Genomic DNA, 20,033 nt, shown 5'->3' on the forward strand with positions numbered 1-20,033 from the left:
CATTTTCGGTTGTTTGAAATTGGAATCAACTTGTAGTTTCATTCTTGACTCGTTTGAGCCCGGAAACAACTTGTAGCTTCATTGTTGGTAGATTGAAGTTGGAAACAACTTGTAGCTTCATTCCAGACTCGTTTGAAGTTAAAAACAACTTGTAGCTTCATTTTCGGTTGTTTGAAATTGTAATCAACTTGTAGTTTCATTCTTGACTCGTTTGAGCCCGGAAACAACTTGTAGCTTCATTGTTGACTAGATTGAAGTTGGAAACAACTTGTAGCTTCATTCCAGACTCGTTTGAAGTTCAAAACAACTTGTACATTCATTTTCGGTTGTTTGAAATTGGAATCAACTTGTAGTTTCATTCTTGACTCGTTTGAGCCCGGAAACAACTTGTAGCTTCATTGTTGGTAGATTGAAGTTGGAAACAACTTGTAGCTTCATTCCAGACTCGTTTGAAGTTAAAAACAACTTGTAGCTTCATTTTCGGTTGTTTGAAATTGTAATCAACTTGTAGTTTCATTCTTGACTCGTTTGAGCCCCGAAACAACTTGTAGCTTCATTATTGACTAGATTGAAGTTGGAAACAACTTGTAGCTTCATTCCAGACTCGTTTGAAGTTAAAAACAACTTGTAGCTTCATTTTCGGTTGTTTGAAATTGTAATCAACTTGTAGTTTCATTCTTGACTCGTTTGAGCCCGGAAACAACTTGTAGCTTCATTGTTGACTAGATTGAAGTTGGAAACAACTTGTAGCTTCATTCCAGACTCGTTTGAAGTTGAAAACAACTTGTACATTCATTTTCGGTTGTTTGAAATTGGAATCAACTTGTAGTTTCATTCTTGACTCGTTTGAGCCCGGAAACAACTTGTAGCTTCATTGTTGGTAGATTGAAGTTGGAAACAACTTGTAGCTTCATTCCAGACTCGTTTGAAGTTAAAAACAACTTGTAGCTTCATTTTCGGTTGTTTGAAATTGTAATCAACTTGTAGTTTCATTCTTGACTCGTTTGAGCCCGGAAACAACTTGTAGCTTCATTGTTGACTAGATTGAAGTTGGAAACAACTTGTAGCTTCATTCCAGACTCGTTTGAAGTTGAAAACAACTTGTACATTCATTTTCGGTTGTTTGAAATTGGAATCAACTTGTAGTTTCATTCTTGACTCGTTTGAGCCCGGAAACAACTTGTAGCTTCATTGTTGGTAGATTGAAGTTGGAAACAACTTGTAGCTTCATTCCAGACTCGTTTGAAGTTAAAAACAACTTGTAGCTTCATTTTCGGTTGTTTGAAATTGTAATCAACTTGTAGTTTCATTCTTGACTCGTTTGAGCCCCGAAACAACTTGTAGCTTCATTATTGACTAGATTGAAGTTGGAAACAACTTGTAGCTTCATTCCAGACTCGTTTGAAGTTAAAAACAACTTGTAGCTTCATTTTCGGTTGTTTGAAATTGTAATCAACTTGTAGTTTCATTCTTGACTCGTTTGAGCCCGGAAACAACTTGTAGCTTCATTGTTGACTAGATTGAAGTTGGAAACTGTTAGGGTTATACTGAAATATTCGTTTGAAGTATATAACAATTATTTGAGAATCTTCAATGCATGTTTTCACATTGTCTGTATATTATATATTGTAGACAATCTAGTATCAAATGGGATAGCAGAAGATTAGATTGTCAGACTCCTTATATAATATAATAAAGGTTCACAGTCGAGGTGGTGTTAGACAAACCACTGGAATGGCTGAAGTATTATTTGGAAATAGTTTATCTTGACTATTGAATAATACTTATATACTTTGTGTATATTGAACGGGATCAAAATAGTAGAATAATTGTCTCTTTAATTCTGACAATAAAGAACTAAGATTCTATGATGTTCTTAATGCTTAAGTTCTTAATCCGGATATAGTGATTGACACTTGTATTTAATGCACATGCCTTGACTCATAAATTAAGTAATTTATTTTAAATTACGAATTTATGTATTGGGCAATGACATTATATACAGAGTGGGATATTGACTATAAAAGGAAACCGTGTCCGAAAAATATATTCGGGTGATGATGTCCTCTTGAAAGCTCATAAAGATAATTATGCTTTAGTCCTACAGGCAGATTTGTTCTTGCATAATTATAAGGTTGAGTGGATGATCAAGGATAAAAGATATTAATTAAATTAATTGTTAGAAATTAATTTAATTAATGGACATGCGATATCTTAAACATGGGGAATTTATAAGCAATTAATATGGGAGCCGAATTAAATAATTAATTTACGGAATTAGGAAAGGTAGTGCAAATATTAGTTCTTTAGTGGATAGAATTAATGTTTAATGACATTGGGCCTGGCCCGGAATGTCATTAGAAGGCCTGACCTAATGATCCATGATCCCTGCTGTAGCCTATATATATTCTCGTTCTCCTAAAGCTGAAAAACACACCAAAAACGAATTAATCCTAGAGTCAGAGAGAGGCAGACGTTTTTCTCAAGGAGACAGCTAGGGTTTTGGGTTTTCGGAGCTTTAAGGAGAGGCACACCTTGGGAGATCGAAGGCCACACTTCGTCCAAGGAGAATCAAGGAATACAGTAGAAGACGTGGATTTGAATCGCTTCCGCCGTAGCGATTAAGGTTAATATTCTGTTCGAACTTTTGATATGTATCATAAAACGCAGGGCCAAGATCCGATTGTTCCTACAATGGTATCAGAGCGAGGTTGCGGTTCTGCGATTTATGATATGTAGTCCATGTCATGATTATATATGCATGTATATAGTGATTCTGTGATGCAGGTCGTTGTCCACTATTATGGCCGTGTTTTAATTATTCTGTTATGTTTGGATTCCACGTGGTTTATCGTGGCTGTTGTAAATCACGAGGGTTGATCGTGATAGTTTAATCTTGTAATTCAATTTGTAATTGTTTTCGATTATGATCTAATGTAATAGAATAGGCTAGTTCGCCTGTACAATTTGTATGTAATTGTTTGATCAACGGGGCTGCAAGAAACAGAGATCTTCCGCTGCTGCGATCTGTTGCCGCTGCTATTTAGGGTAACTTTTGCATACGATGTCCGATTTGGGCGCATAATACCTTTTTGGGGATGGCAGAACTAGACGTAGTCCATTTGGTGCAGTTTTTCAGGGCGTTCTGAGGCTGTTTAGGCCTCCAAACGGGCTCTCGAAGATTTTTGGAATTTTTCGAAGGATGATTTCGAAGATGTTTTTCCGGGGCCATAATAGTGGATGTGTTTCATTATGTTTTACATAATTTCTGCCTTTTCTTGATTATTGCTACTATGTGTTTCTTGTCTGTGTTGTTATACCATGTGATACTAACCCTTCGCATGCTAGAATGACATGGACATAGGGATGTTTTTAATTAATGCTTTAATCATGCTAGTATGCTTCCATGTTATGTGTTCTTTATGTGTTCTTTATGTTGCTATAACCATGATAGTATGCATGTGGACTTCGAAGAAATAACATAGGGCGATGCATCTAGATTAAAATCCTCAAAGTAAATTCTAAGTGGGAGAGGGAGTTAATATGGTATTAAATCCCATGGTCTCCATCATTGTTTGTATGTAATTTAACATATAAGGCGAATATAAATTATGTCGGTGCCTAGAATGTTATAGATATTACTGGAACAAACTTCTTGAATTAATACGAATAGATACAGATTTTCTTTATCTCTGATTTGGGGCGATTTCGAAGGCTTATGGGTATTAAGTGAGACCGATGTGACTCCTCCACTGCCTAGAAATCAAACCAGACACGAATATTGAATTGAAGTATTCTATTCCAGAAATATTGGAAGGTATACATGCCGCCCATCGTGGCGTACCAAGTTCCATAGGTTTCGGGTAATTTAAGATTTGATGATGGTATACACTTAGCTATGAAAAATAATATAGACCACCCCAACGTGGCTTATTGTTTAGTAATAGGACCGAAGTAACGTTTAAACAAATTTAGGTGGTATACATGTCACCCATCGTGACGTACCAGAAACTTATGGTGTTTAAACGTTAGTGCATTTAATTTTAATAATTGTTAGAGGAACCAATAGGACTTAATTTTTTATGCACCCTTCTTTATGTGTAATGTGATTTTTTCATGCATGATTCTCAGGATATAATGGGGTTTAATCCACTGTTCACCATACTTAAGGATAACAAACTTACCGGACCTAACTATATTGAATGGAAACGTAATTTGGACATTGTGTTGACTGCTGAGGAGTACAAGTTTTGCACTTATGAACCCAAGCCTGAGCAGCCCGCTGCTGATGCTCCTGATGAGGAGAAAGAGTATTATAAGCGGTGGACAAAGGCTGATGAGATGTCGCGATGTTACATTCTGGCAGCAATGTCGGGTGTTTTGCAGCATCAGCATCAGGCTATGGCCACTGCTTCGGATATGCTCTTTAATCTCAAGGAACATTTTGGAGATCAGAATAGGGCTGCTAGGCAAGTAGCCATGAAGGCTTTAATGAACACTCAGATGGCTGAAGGTACACCTGTAAGGGATCATGTTCTCAAGATGATGTCACATCTGAATGAGATAGAGATCCTTGGTGCAGAGCTTGACGGGGAAACCCAGATTGACATTATCCTTATGAGCTTGCCCAAGAGTTTTGAGCAGTTCCGCTTGAATTACAACATGAACAAGAGGCAGTATAGTCTTGCGGAACTGCTGACAGAACTTCAGGCAGCTGAAGGATTATTTCGCCAGAGTGTTCAAGTGAATGTGGCTGAGAAAGGTTCTTCCTCTAAGCCGAAAGGCAATAAGAAGAAGAAAAAGGCTCAGACACAGAAAGCTGTGAAGGCAGTGGGAGTTCAAGGTGGTGTGAAAAAGCCTAAAGGGAAGTGCTACCGGTGCAAGCAGTCGGGTCACTGGAAAAAGGATTGTCCTCTTCCTAAGAAGACAAACGATACTGGTATGTGTTCGCAAAAATCTACACGCAAGCGCATGTGATCACAAGTAATATATTAAGTTCGATCCCACAGAGACTGGTGAATTAAGAATACGCACCTATGCAACAATGTATGATCAATTTTCACTGCCAAGACAATTAACAAGGATGGTTTCTTTTATACTAATAATTAAATTTACTAATCAAATTCAGAATAGGAAAACACATGGGATTCTAACTTCATTATCGAATTCATCTAGAATTGAAATTACTGATTAACATGCGACTGTTGATCCTAATCAGACAACACGAAAGTAATACATGCCAACTCTCGTTGCACACATATCATACCAATCAAAATCCGCAATTAAGACAGAAATCTCATGGACACCAACAAAGCTCAGACCCTATATCTCTATAGCGGTAGTGTAAGCAGAGAGGTTTAATAACAAGTCGTCTATCGTGATTACACAGGGTGATAAAAATAGTTCAAGTCTACCACAAATTATGTTTCATTCACATAATCCTATGTTTACATGGCAAAGTTCTAAATTCAATCATCCACTCTCGCTTCAGAAAGAATTAACAAACAACTTAGAAGTTAGCTACGCTTCTAAGAAGAATAAGCACGGCTCATGCAAAGAAATCAACGTACGTCACAACATCAAGTAATTAATATTCGATACTAGATTACATCGATAAATCCATTAAAATCCCATGAAGGCTGTTAGTTCATAATCGAACTAATCGACATCATGGGTTCTAATGAAAACATTATAAAGAAAAGACAAGAATTGAATGGAATAAAAATGCTTGAATTAATAATAATAAGGATCACACGTTACAGATTTGATGTTCACGATCTCGCTCGAAACTGTCACTTCCTCGCAAAGAACGATCCGATACAACTGATAATGTGCTTCGATAAAAATTAAACTATGATTACGATATTGTTCTCTACTAAAAACTACTTCTATGAGGCTAGGGTTTACACACTAGAAATTAAAATACATTGACCAAGTCAAACGGGCCTCGACCGCTGCGAAAATCCGTCAGAAAAGCTGTAAAAACCGGCCCGGGGAAGTTCTGCTGGGCGCGGCCGCGCTAAACTAGCGCAGGCGCGCTAGTTGCAGCAGTCTGTAGCGCGGGCGCGCTAACAAGTAGCGCGGGCGCGCTACTGTCTGCACTGGTGGCCCTGTTTCTTCGTTTCTCGCTCGTTCTCGCGTGTATGTCCTTCCTCGCTCTAGTACCACTTCCGTAGGTGATCACGGTTGCATTTAGCATATGCAACAAGCCCTTTAAACCCCTAGATAGCTCTAGTGGACGAGTGTGTTCTCGTGAGGGTTTGTAGAAGATGTACCCACAAAATCCCAAGTCGTGATGAATCCACAATTCTCTATTCTTGCAAATAATGCACCAAAACCAACCTAAAATGATAGAAAATCACTTCATCACCTCAACTCGTGACCTGCACAGAAAAACAATAAAAACACATCAAAAGACACTAAACACTTAAGTACAACCAACCAATTTAAGTGGAAATGAAGGCCTATAAGTGTGTATAAATACCACTTATCACACCCCCAAACTTAAACTGATGCTTGTCCTCAAGCGTCAACGACACTAACAATAATACAATGCAATGCATGAATGCAACTACGTGATGAATGAGTAAACTATGAAGTAATTGCCTTGCCAATTATAATACCTCAGATTGTGCTAATGTTCTCGAGTTTCACTTCTCTCTCGCTACTAAGTCAATTACTCTTCTATTTACAAGTGTGGAGTGCCAGTGTGTGCAAGCATGTTCTTTCATTGAGACAAGACAAAAACTACTACTCCCACAGAATCCCAATCAAGAATCGTAAAAGTTTAAAACTAACACCCCGTCACTCAAGTCCAACTAAAATCCAAGGTCCCAAAGAATGTCCACACCCTTCTATTTTATTCACTATATTTTTTTTTCTTTTTCTTTTTATTGGTGATTAATTGCTCGGTCTAAGGTCAGAGCGCTTCGCAGTGTAAATGCGTTACGAACACCATAAGACTTCACACACCAATTATTCACTCTATTCTAGTGGTTTATTTAACTGTGCAATGGTTGAGATCCCTAAAGATTTATGCACTAGTACCCATGTAGCGAGTGTTGGGTCAACAATCCCAAACCACGAAGGGCTTTAGGTTGTTAGGCACAAAGTCCCCTCAGACTTAATTACTCGAGTACTAATGAGCTCAACCTAGTTAATTCTACCACTTATTTTTCCAGTGAATTTATTTACTACTCTTTTTTTTTTTTTTTTTTTTCTTTTTTTCTAGAAAGGCATATCTACTCCTCAGTTCCCCCAAACTTAAGATTTACAGACCTAAGCTGAAGGGTGTTCAATTCAATCCTAGAATTCATGGAATTTCGTCTAAATCCTATCTCAAGAACATATGTGAATTACAATTTCCAACACAAGCAATTTCCAAGTACTAACCTAGCATTGCAATTGAAACTACTAATCAAGAACTACGCACATAACTCATCATAGGCAATTAACTTGGCTTAACTTCATAATTCATGCAAATGCTCGTGATACTAACTACGACAATTACCACTAAACATGTAAAATAATAAAAAAATGAGAAAACTAGAAAGAAAACGTGGGAAAATAAATAAAAAAAAACGTGAGAAATAATCAAGCAAAATAAAATAAACGTGCACTACATGAACTAACTAACACATGCAATAATAAGCAAAATAAAATAAACGTGCACTACATGAACTAACTAACACATGCAATAATAAACTACATAATAATATGCTCTTCCTTAGATTACCACCCCCAAACTTAAAATTTTCAATGTCCCCATTGAAAGTGATAAAAAGGCTAGAGCACCCACATACCTACTCGGAGTCCGAGTCCTCCCCCTCCTCTGCAGGAGGTGAATCAGGTGGAGGATACTGCATCCCTGCTCCGAATACTGGCCACTGAACTGTGACCCCCTGTGCCTGGAAAGCACTACCTAGAGCCTGTGTCAAATCAAACGCAAACCTCTGGTGGATGTCATGCATGGTGTCCATCCGTCTCGCTAGTCGGCGATAATGAACATCTCCCATCGGTTCGGAGCTCCTCTCCGTCTGAGAAGTACCAGCTCCAGAAGCTCTAGTCTGCTCCCTCCTCACAAATGCTGGACGTCCCCCTGGCATCTCATCATATAAGTACCCGAGGCCTCGAGGGTGGGGAACTCCTCCATCCCACTCTGTCATCCGACTGATCACCGAATGATCAATAGGTGTCGCCGGCAACTGTAATTGCTCGTTGGCCGGCCAACGAACACCGCTCGATCGACAGAGCTTCGTCACAATTGTGCCATATGGAATGGCACCAGTGGTTCCTCCCTGTAAGAACCTCAGAATCCCCTGATGAATAACATGTCCCAGATCAATATACTTGCCCGAGACAATCCCAAAGAGCAGAATAGCTCTATCCACTGTCACCTCATGCCCATGTGAAGATGGCATGATGTTAGCACAGATGAAGGCGTTCCACGCCTTCGCATACCGGTTCAACGCGGCTGCTGGAAACGAAACATGTGCCGGCAAGGGAGGTGCAGTCATCTTCCAAGTCGTGTCCGGCACACACATATCATACACCAAATTCTCAAAATCAATCGGATCATCATCAAACCGGCGTTTAGCACGCCCGATCCTCTCAACCACCCAATCTTCTTCATTACGGCGCCTGGCACGCCCCCCAATGACTCTACGGATCGCCTCCGCACTATAATCCACACGGATTCCCCGTACCACCGTGAATCCATCGCGATTCTCCTTGGCATTAGCATAAAACTCTCGAATAATAGCCAAGGGAACCGCCTCCGGAGCCTCGCAAAAAGACTCCCAACCCCGTTCTTGAATCATGTTCAAGAGCTCACCATCTTCCGCCGTGGGTAAGAATCCCCTCTCCTTAACTAACGACTTATTCATAAGCCGTTGAAACTCGGTTCGTGCACCATCGGAGGTGAACTCAACCTCACCCATCGAGGAAGAATCGCTAGATGTAGGGGCTTGGGTGCTCGGTCCTTGTGATCTTCGGGCTCTTTTGGGTGCCATTGGTAGAGATTTAGAGTTGCAAGAGGTTTATGTGTAGTGGGTTTGAGAGATTGGATGAAGGTTGTGTGTATGGATGTGTATATATAATTAGGGTTTAAAAAATTATAATGGGATTTGGAGATGGGTTTTGTGTTTATATAAGGATTGGAGAGCTGAGTTAGGGTTTTATAGGATGTATTTCGGGCTAGGCATGCAAAATTAGGATTGTGGGCTTTTAAAATCGAAAAGAAAATATTTTTGGGAGAAAAATCGACTGGCTCGGCAGTCAGTAGCGCGGCCGCGCTAAGTGTAGCGCGGGCGCGCTGTTCAACTTAGCGCGGGCGCGCTGGACACTAGCGCGGGCGCGCTAGTGTCTGACACCGGGGGCTGATTTTTCTCGATTTTTGTGTTTTTGAGGTTTACAATGGTACAATGTGGTTCCAATGCGTGGGTTGCCTCCCACGAAGCGCTTGTTTAACGTCGTTAGCTCGACGTGAAGTCCAGAATTAATCCGATTCCGATGATGTATCCTGTGGAGGATACCTCGTTCCATAACCAAACGAATCCCAAGTAACATTAACATCTAGTGCTAAGAATGCTTCAGCAAGAGAGTCCGTTAGTATATCAGCAAAGCGACCAATTCGTTCTTCCACCGCGTCAATACGCCTGATTATCCTTCGGTACTGTGCTTCATTCAATGTTGAATCAGCAGGTGATTGAATTACCGATTGGTTACTCGCACTGGTAGAGAATAGAGGGCAAGTGTCTCCACATGCATTAGAATTTGAGTCTAAGTGAGCTCTAATTCTGTGCCAATTAGTCATCTGGATTTCCTGAGTGACTTCGACCGCTTCATCCTCCTCTGATTCTTCCTCTTTTGGAATTTTCCACTTTAGGTCTCTGTGCTCAGCAGCGGCCAGGTTCTCTATCAGCTCGTAAGCATCATCAAAGCTCTTGCTCCAAAGATTTCCTCCAGCTGCAACGTCTAACACTGCTCTACATTGACCATTAAGACCTCTGTAGAAATAATGAATTGCCATTCCAGGAGGCATGTCATCTTCATTGAGATTTTCGAGAATCTTCTTGAATCGGTCCCAAGCTAGACAAAGATATTCTCCCGAGAATTCAGAGAATTTACCTTCAGTGTTTTTGATAGCTGATACTTTGATTAGAGGATAAAACCTTGTACAGAATATTTTCTCCAACTTGTTCCAGCTATTAGTAGTGCTTGCCGAGAGAGATAGAAACCACGATCGTGCTACATCACGTAGCGTGACTGGAAAGAGTCTCAGCTTCACTAGATCCTTAGGTCCGATATTGAAATCTAATGCAGTAATGAATTTCTCGAAATTTCTTAGATGCAGGTTTGGGTCCTCAAGAACAGATCCCCCAAATTGAATAGTGTCCTGCAGCTTGAGAATGATTGATGGCTTGATTCGAATACCACTGGCTGATATCGCTGGCTCAATTGTGTCAGCCCGATTATCATTGATTTTCAACTGAGAAAATCCACGTGTCGCCTCACCAACTGCTGTCCTCGCATAGTCTCTTGTTCCAGAATCAGAAGAAGAAGATGAATCCATTGCTTCCTTATGAGCTTTAGAATGTGTTAGCATAAACGCGATCCAAGTACCTGAAATAAGGGAAAGAAGAAAAGTGAGAAGAGAATAGAATCCTAGTCAGTGAATTTTAATGCACACTGATGACAAGTACATAAACTAATTAATTAACACCGAGTCCCCGGCAGCGGCGCCAAAAACTTGTTCGCAAAAATCTACACGCAAGCGCACGTGATCACAAGTAATATATTAAGTTCGATCCCACAGAGACTGGTGAATTAAGAATACGCACCTATGCAACAATGTATGATCAATTTTCACTGCCAAGACAATTAACAAGGATGGTTTCTTTTATACTAATAATTAAATTTACTAATCAAATTCAGAATAGGAAAACACATGGGATTCTAACTTCATTATCGAATTCATCTAGAATTGAAATTACTGATTAACATGCGACTGTTGATCCTAATCAGACAACACGAAAGTAATACATGCCAACTCTCGTTGCACACATATCATACCAATCAAAATCCGCAATTAAGACAGAAATCTCATGGACACCAACAAAGCTCAGACCCTATATCTCTATAGCGGTAGTGTAAGCAGAGAGGTTTAATAACAAGTCGTCTATCGTGATTACACAGGGTGATAAAAATAGTTCAAGTCTACCACAAATTATGTTTCATTCACATAATCCTATGTTTACATGGCAAAGTTCTAAATTCAATCATCCACTCTCGCTTCAGAAAGAATTAACAAACAACTTAGAAGTTAGCTACGCTTCTAAGAAGAATAAGCACGGCTCATGCAAAGAAATCAACGTACGTCACAACATCAAGTAATTAATATTCGAGACTAGATTACATCGATAAATCCATTAGAATCCCATGAAGGCTGTTAGTTCATAATCGAACTAATCGACATCATGGGTTCTAATGAAAACATTATAAAGAAAAGACAAGAATTGAATGGAATAAAAATGCTTGAATTAATAATAATAAGGATCACACGTTACAGATTTGATGTTCACGATCTCGCTCGAAACTGTCACTTCCTCGCAAAGAACGATCCGATACAACTGATAATGTGCTTCGATAAAAATTAAACTATGATTACGATATTGTTCTCTACTAAAAACTACTTCTATGAGGCTAGGGTTTACACACTAGAAATTAAAATACATTGACCAAGTCAAACGGGCCTCGACCGCTGCGAAAATCCGTCAGAAAAGCTGTAAAAACCGGCCCGGGGAAGTTCTGCTGGGCGCGGCCGCGCTAAACTAGCGCAGGCGCGCTAGTTGCAGCAGTCTGTAGCGCGGGCGCGCTACTGTCTGTACTGGTGGCCCTGTTTCTTCGTTTCTCGCTCGTTCTCGCGTGTATGTCCTTCCTCGCTCTAGTACCACTTCCGTAGGTGATCACGGTTGCATTTAGCATATGCAACAAGCCCTTTAAACCCCTAGATAGCTCTAGTGGACGAGTGTGTTCTCGTGAGGGTTTGTAGAAGATGTACCCACAAAATCCCAAGTCGTGATGAATCCACAATTCTCTATTCTTGCAAATAATGCACCAAAACCAACCTAAAATGATAGAAAATCACTTCATCACCTCAACTCGTGACCTGCACAGAAAAACAATAAAAACACATCAAAAGACACTAAACACTTAAGTACAACCAACCAATTTAAGTGGAAATGAAGGCCTATAAGTGTGTATAAATACCACTTATCAGTATGTCTCTTTCTCTAGTTATAGAAACATTTGTAGCGGCTATATCTACGAGCACTTGGTGTGTAGATACTGGAGCCACTGATCATGTTTGTAACTCTATGCAGGGGTTCCAGCAATCCAGAATGCTTAGAGATGGTGAGATATACGTGTTCATGGGAGATGCTACGAAAGTAGCAGTAGTTGCAGTAGGAGTTATTCATTTATCTTATGGTTCTGATAGGATTTTGGTTTTGAACAATTGTCTTTATGTACCTTCTTTTAGAAGGAATTTGATTTCGGTTTCTAAACTTGCTATGGATGGTTATAATGTTTGTTTGGATCGTAATGTTTCTATTATGATGAATAAACGGATTATATGTTCTGGTACATTGCAAGACAATTTGTATATAATTAATCCTAGTCAACCCGCACTGCAACTACAACATAGGGTATTGAACAACACATCTTCTACCTCTAATAAAAGAAAGGAACCTTCTAGTTTGAACCAAACATATCTTTGGCACTTGAGATTAGGTCATATTAACTTGAGGAGGATTCAAAGACTGGTAGTAGACAGGCCTTTAGGCTCATTGGCAGTGGAGCCATTTCCAGTTTGTGAATCCTGCTTGGAAGGTAAAATGACCAAAAGGCCTTTTAAGGCAAAGGAGAATAGAGCCAAAGAAGTGTTAGGATTGGTTCACTCTGATTTATGTGGACCTATGAATATCCAAGCAAGAGGTGGTTATGAGTATTTCGTCACTTTTATTGACGATTATTCTAGATATGGATACGTTTATTTGTTGCACCGTAAGTCTGAGTGCTTTGAGAAATTCAAAGAGTACAAAGCTAAAACGGAAAAGCGACATAATAAAAGGATCAAGTCACTACGATCTGATCGTGGTGGCGAATACTTGCTTGGGGAATTCAGGGAATATTTATCAGAGAATGGGATAGAATCCCAGTTGACTGCACCAGGCACACCCCAGCAGAACGGTGTAGCAGAGAGAAGGAACCGGACTCTTTTAGAGAGTGTTAGATCGATGATGAGTTATTCGGATTTACCCAAGTCCTTTTGGGGACATGCCTTAGAGACATCAGCTTATCTTCTGAACTTAGTACCTTCTAAGTCGGTTCCTAAAACCCCTTTAGAATTGTGGACCGGGGACAAACCGAGTCTGAGACACATTCGGATATGGGGTTATCCAGCACATGTGCTGAACAAGAACGCGACTAAGCTAGAATCTCGTACAGAAGTAAAGCTGTTTGTAGGCTACCCCATGGGAACAAAAGGTTATTTATTTTATAGTCCTAAGGATCGGGATGTCACTGTTACTCTGTTAGCACCAATGCAAGATTCTTAGAGGAAGACTATATAATGAATCACAAACCCATGAGTAGTATCGTTTTAGAGGAATTAGTGGGAGGGACGAATAATGAAGCTGTAGTACAAGTAGAACAACCACAGCAGACTGTGCAACCGGTCACTGATACCGCACCAGTTCCTCGTCGTAGTGGGAGGGTTGTTCGACAGCCCGACAGATTCATGTTTTTGGGAGAGTTTTCGGACTTGGTCTCTGGTGAACATGATGATGATCCCCGGACATACGAAGAGGCAATACAGGACAAAGATGCAAGTCTTTGGCAAAAGGCAATGGATTCTGAGATGGAATCAATGTATTCTAATCAGGTCTGAGAGCTCGTGGAACCACCCAAAGGTGTAAAACCTATTGGATGTAAGTGGGTCTACAAGAAAAAGAGGGGATCAGACAAAAAGGTGAAAGCCTGGAAAGCAAGAATTGTTGCGAAAGGGTATACTCAGAAAGAAGGTATCTATTATGAGGAAACCTTTTCGCCAGTAGTCATGCTTAAGTCAATCCGTATTCTTCTATCTATAGCAGCTCATCTCGATTATGAGATTTGGCAAATGGATGTCAAGACAGCTTTCCTTAATGGAAATCTTGAGGAAACCATCTATATGCAACAACCAGAGGGATTCATTAAAGAAGGCCAAGAGCATCTTGTTTGTAAGCTGAAGAGGTCCATTTATGGACTTAAACAAACTTCTAGGTATTGGAACATTCGCTTTGATCAGGCAGTCCAGTCATATGGATTTGATCAATGTCCAGGCGAAGCATGCGTGTATAAGAGATGTGAGGGAAATGCAGTGGTTTTTCTAGTGCTTTATGTTGATGACATTTTACTCATTGGAAACAATGTTAAGATGTTGTCTTCAATAAAGGCATGGTTGTTCAAACAATTTGAAATGAAGGACTTAGGTGAAGCAGCATACATCCTTGGGATCAAACTCATAAGGGATCGCAAGAAAAGGATGTTGGCTTTATCTCAGGAGCCCTACATAGATGACGTATTAGCTCGTTTTAACATGCAGGACTCCAAGAAGGGTAATTTACCCTTCAGACATGGAGTTACTCTATCAAAGAGGCAGTGTCCTTCGACACCTAAGGAGATAGAGAACATGAAGGCAGTTCCTTATGCTTCGGCATGTGGGAGCCTAATGTATGCAATGTTATGTACGAGGCCTGATATCTTCTTTGCCGTAGGCATGGTTAGCAGATACCAGTCAAACCCAGGACATGAACATTGGAGTGCCGTAAAAGCAATACTCAAGTACCTGCAAAGGACTAAGGAGTATATGCTGGTTTACAAGTCCTCTGATTTATTGCCTCTGGGATATACCGATTCGGATTTCCAGACGGATAAGGATAAGAGAAAGTCCACCTCGGGATGTGTTTTTACTTTGGGAGGTGGAGCCGTAATATGGAGGAGTGTGAAGCAGAAATGCATCGCAGACTCAACCATGGAAGCCGAATATGTGGCAGCCTCGGAGGCAGTGATAAGTGGTATTTATACGCACTTATAGGCCTTCATTTCCACTTAAATTGGTTGGTTGTACTTAAGTGTTTAGTGTCTTTTAATGTGTTTTTAGTGTTTTTCTGTGCAGGTCACGAGTTGAGGTGATGAAGTGATTTTCTATCATTTTAGGTTGTTTTTGGTGCATTATTTGCAAGAATAGAGAATTGTGGATTCATCACGACTTGGGATTTTGTGGGTACATCTTCTACAAACCCTCACGAGAACACACTCGTCCACTAGAGCTATCTAGGGGTTTAAAGGGCTTGTTGCATATGCTAAATGCAACCGTGATCACCTACGGAAGTGGTACTAGGAGCGAGGAAGGACATGCACGCGAGAACGGGCTGAAAACAAAGAATCAGAACTGCCATCACAGACAGTAGCGCGCCCGCGCTACTTGTTAGCGCGCCCGCGCTACAGACTGCAACCACTAGCGCGCCCGCGCTAGTTTAGCGCGGCCGCGCCCAGCAGAAACTCCCCGGGCCGATTTTTTATGATTTCTGATGGATTTTCGCAGTGGTCGAGGCCCGGTTGACTTGGTCAATGTATTTTAATTTCTCGTGTGTAAACCCTAGCTAGAGAGAAGTAGTTGAGTAGAGAACAATATCATAGTTTAATTTTTATCGAAGCACATTATCAGTTGTATTGGATCGTTCTTTGCGAGGAAGTGACAGTTTCGAGCGAGATCGTGAACATCAAATCTGTAACGTGTGATCCTTATTATTATTAATTCAAGCATTTTTATTCCATTCAATTCTTGTCTTTTCTTTATAATGTTTTCACTAGAACTCATGATGTCGATTAGTTCGATTATGAACTAACCGCCTTCATGGGATTCTAATGGATTTATCGATGTAATCTAGTATCGAATATTAATTACTTGATTTTGTGACGTACGTTGATTTCTTTGCATGAGCCGTGCTTATTCTTCTTAGAAGCGTAGCTAACTTCTAAGTTGTTTGTTAATTCTTTCTGAAGCGAGAGTGGATGATTGAATTTAGAACTATGCCATGTAAACATAGGATTATGTGAATGATACATAATTTGTGGTAGACTTGAACTATTTTTATCACCCTGTGTAATCACGATAGATGACTTGTTATTAAACCTCTCTGCTTACACTACCGCTATAGAGATATAGGGTCTGAGCTTTGTTGGTGTCCATGAGATTTCTGTCTTAATTGCGGATTTTGATTGGTATGATATGTGTGCAACGAGAGTTGGCATGTATTACTTTCGTGTTGTCTGATTAGGGTCAACAGTCGCATGTTAATCAGTAATTTCAATTCTAGATGAATTCGATAATGAAGTTAGAATCCCATGTGTTTTCCTATTCTGAATTTGATTAGTAATTTTAGTTATTAGTATAAAAGAAACCATCCTTGTTAATTGTCTTGGCAGTGAAAATTGATCATACATTGTTGCATAGGTGCGTATTCTTAATTCACCAGTCTCTGTGGGAACGAACAAATATATTACTTATGATCACGTGCGCTTGCGTGTAGATTTTTGCGAACAAGTTTTTGGCGCCGCTGCCGGGGACTCGGTGTTAATTAATTAGTTTACGTACTTGTCATCAGTGTGCATTAAAATTCACTGACTCGGATTCTTTTCTCACTTTTCTTAGTTGTTGTTGTATCTATTGTTTTTGTTTAGTTATTTATAATGTTTCCTTTGCCTCCTTGGGACTTCAGTTCCAAGTGAGGTAGCTTTTACTGCGTTCTTGGCTGTGTTTGTGCTGTTACAGGGTTACAATGGAAGAAGTCGATACCTTTGCACTTCTATCTTCCATAGTTGAGGCATATTCGTCGAAAGCTACAGAGCCGACCTTGTATCCGATGAGTGTCGATGAGATGTCACAAGTTGCCCCTACAACATACGGCTTCTGTCAAGTTTGTGGTGTTCAGGGTCACTATAGTTATGAATGCTCTTATAACCACTTCAACTCTCAGAATACTCAGTCGGGACATGGATATAATTATCAAGAAGGATATGAGTACAATCAGTATTCTAATTCTTGTGATCAAGAATGGATGGATCAACCAGATTTCTCTTACATGGACAACAATTTTGGTGATTTCCCATATCATGGTCAACATCAATTTCAAGAACAAAAATTTCAGCAACAATGTTATGAAGAACCTCCAATGCAACAATATGATCAGTTTGAGCAACAGTATTATCAGCCTCAATATGAGCAACCACAATCTCAACAGTATCAATATCCTCAAGTACAAGATCTACAGGTTCCTCAACCCACTGTAGAAGTGCCTTCTGATCAAACAAATGAGGTATATGATATGTTGGTAAACATAAACAAGACGCTTAAGGAACTCAAGGCTACACAACTGATGATGGAGGCTCGACTTGAGCGGTTAGCTAGTTCTTTTACTGTCGAACAACCCGATTCTTCTCCACTTATAGCCACCCAAGTTGAAGATGACATAAATGCTACCATTCTTACAAATGATGGAGATTGTGATAGTTTTTCGACCTGGGATGATGATGTGCCTATTAATAAAGAGGAAGATCGTGTCGCTGACGGCAAAATCGATGAAGTTGTTGTTGTGGACCGTGTGGGCGATGATGAGGTGCGTGAAAAAAGCAATATCGAGTTGATCGTAGTTTCTCCTACACCAGGTGTGCTTGAATTACATTTCCTGAAGGGGATTAGCTCAATCAAGGTTGCTCCATGTTCTGATATTGAAAATTTGGCTTTCAATCCAACCTCTACCCCTATACTTGAGAGTACATGTTTTAAAGCTGACATGATGATTGTCCAAGATGATCTTACACAAAATCTGGTGGGTTATCCAGTCCAAAAGGCTCTTACACTTCAACTCTTGGAAAAAGAGGATAGCAATTTCATCTCTTTATTCAGTGACATGAAAGGCCAAGAAGTTCTTATGACTCCTGTGAAAGTGAAGAGTTCTGAAAAACCACCACCCGAGCCTCCACCTTGTGTGAAAGTCGAAGGAGTTCGTTCCTTTAATGGATGTGAATTTTTTCGTTGTTTTATCACAAAGTTCTCTGAAAGTATAAATGTCGATCAATGGTTACTTCTTGAAGTGACAATTAAGTTTACTAACGTTTGTTTGGAGACTTTCTGCAGGACAAAGACAATATTTGATGCTCTTGATTTTATTTGTGGTGGCGAGATTTTGTTTGAGAAAGTGGATACCCCATTTCTTAAACCTAAGCAATATCCTCCACCGGATTCACCTCCGGCAGAGGAGGGGGAGGACTCCGATTAGGTACGTGTTCGCTCTAGCCTTTTTATCACTTTCAATGGGGACATTGAAAATTTTAAGTTTGGGGGTGGTAATCTAAGGAAGAGCATATTATTATAATGTAGTTTATTATTGCATGTGTTAGTTAGTTCATGTAGTTCACGTTTTTTATTATTTTGCTTTGATTATTTCTCACGTTTTCTTTCTAATTTTCTCATATTTTCTTTATTTTTACATATTTAGTGGTAATTGTCGTAGTTAGTATCACGAGCATTTGCATGAATTATGAAGTTAAGCCAAGTTAATTGCCTATGATGAGTTATGTGCGTAGTTCTTGATTAGTAGTTTCAATTGCAATGCTAGGTTAGTACTTGGAAATTGCTTGTGTTGGAAATTGTAATTCACATATGTTCTTGAGATAGGATTTAGACGAAATTCCATGAATTCTAGGATTGAATTGAGCACCCTTCAGCTTAGGTCTGTAAATCTTAAGTTTGGGGGAACTGAGGGGTAGATATGCCTTTCTAAAAAAGAAAAAAAAAGAGTAGTAAATAAATTCACTAAAAAAAATAAGTGGTAGAATTAACTAGGTTGAGCTCATTAGTACTCGAGTAATTAAGTCTGAGGGGACTTTGTGCCTAACAACCTAAAGCCCTTAGTGGTTTGGGATTGTTGACCCAACGCTCGCTACATGGGTACTAGTGCATAAATCTTTAGGGATCTCAACCATGGCACAGTTAAATAAACCACTAAAATAGAGTGAATAATTGGTGTGTGAAGTCTTATGGTGTTCGTAACGCATTTACACTGCGAAGCGCTCTGACCTTAGACCGAGCAATTAATCACCAATAAAAAGAAAAAAAAAATAAAATAAAATAATATAGTGAATAAAATAGAAGGGTGTGGACATTCTTTGGGACCTTGGCTTTTAGTTGGACTTGAGTGACGGGGTGTTAGTTTTAAACTTTTACGATTCTTGATTGGGATTCTGTGGGAGTAGTAGTTTTTGTCTTGTCTCAATGAAAGAGCATGCTTGCACACACTGGCACTCCACGCTTGTAAATAGAAGGGTAATTGACTTAGTAGCGAGAGAGATGAATTTCGAGAACATGAGCACGATCTGAGGTATAAAAATTGGCAAGGCAATCACTTCATAGTTCACTCATTCATCACGTAGTTGCATTCATGCATTGCATTGTATTATTGTATAGTGTCGTTGACGCTTGAGGACAAGCATCAGTTTAAGTTTGGGGGTGTGATAAGTGGTATTTATACGCACTTATAGGCCTTCATTTCCACTTAAATTGGTTGGTTGTACTTAAGTGTTTAGTGTCTTTTAATGTGTTTTTAGTGTTTTTCTGTGCAGGTCACGAGTTGAGGTGATGAAGTGATTTTCTATCATTTTAGGTTGTTTTTGGTGCATTATTGTTCGGTGAAATCTACACGCAAGCGCACGTGATCATAAGTAATATATTTGTTCGTTCCCACAGAGACTGGTGAATTAAGAATACGCACCTATGCCACAATGTATGATCAATTATCACTGCTAAGACAATTAACAAGGATTTGTTTCTTTTATACTAATACTAAAATTACTAATCAAATTCAGAATAGGAAAACACATGGGATTCTAACTTCATTATCGAATTCATCTAGAATTGAAATTACTGA

General features: G+C 39.6%; 1 protein-coding gene across 1 annotated transcript; it reads left to right on the forward strand.

The window, feature by feature from the left end:
• Positions 1-4,137: 4,137 nt before the first annotated feature.
• LOC135151614 (uncharacterized) lies at positions 4,138-4,887 on the forward strand (the record flags this gene model as incomplete). The annotated part of the gene is made up of 1 exon (XM_064090367.1): positions 4,138-4,887. A coding segment is annotated over exon 1 (750 nt), but the record flags the coding sequence as incomplete, so codon positions are not given.
• Between the last annotated feature and the right edge of the window lie 15,146 nt (positions 4,888-20,033).

The sequence above is a fragment of the Daucus carota genome, chromosome 3, assembly GCF_001625215.2.
Source record: "Daucus carota subsp. sativus chromosome 3, DH1 v3.0, whole genome shotgun sequence".
Taxonomy (NCBI): domain Eukaryota; kingdom Viridiplantae; phylum Streptophyta; class Magnoliopsida; order Apiales; family Apiaceae; genus Daucus; species Daucus carota.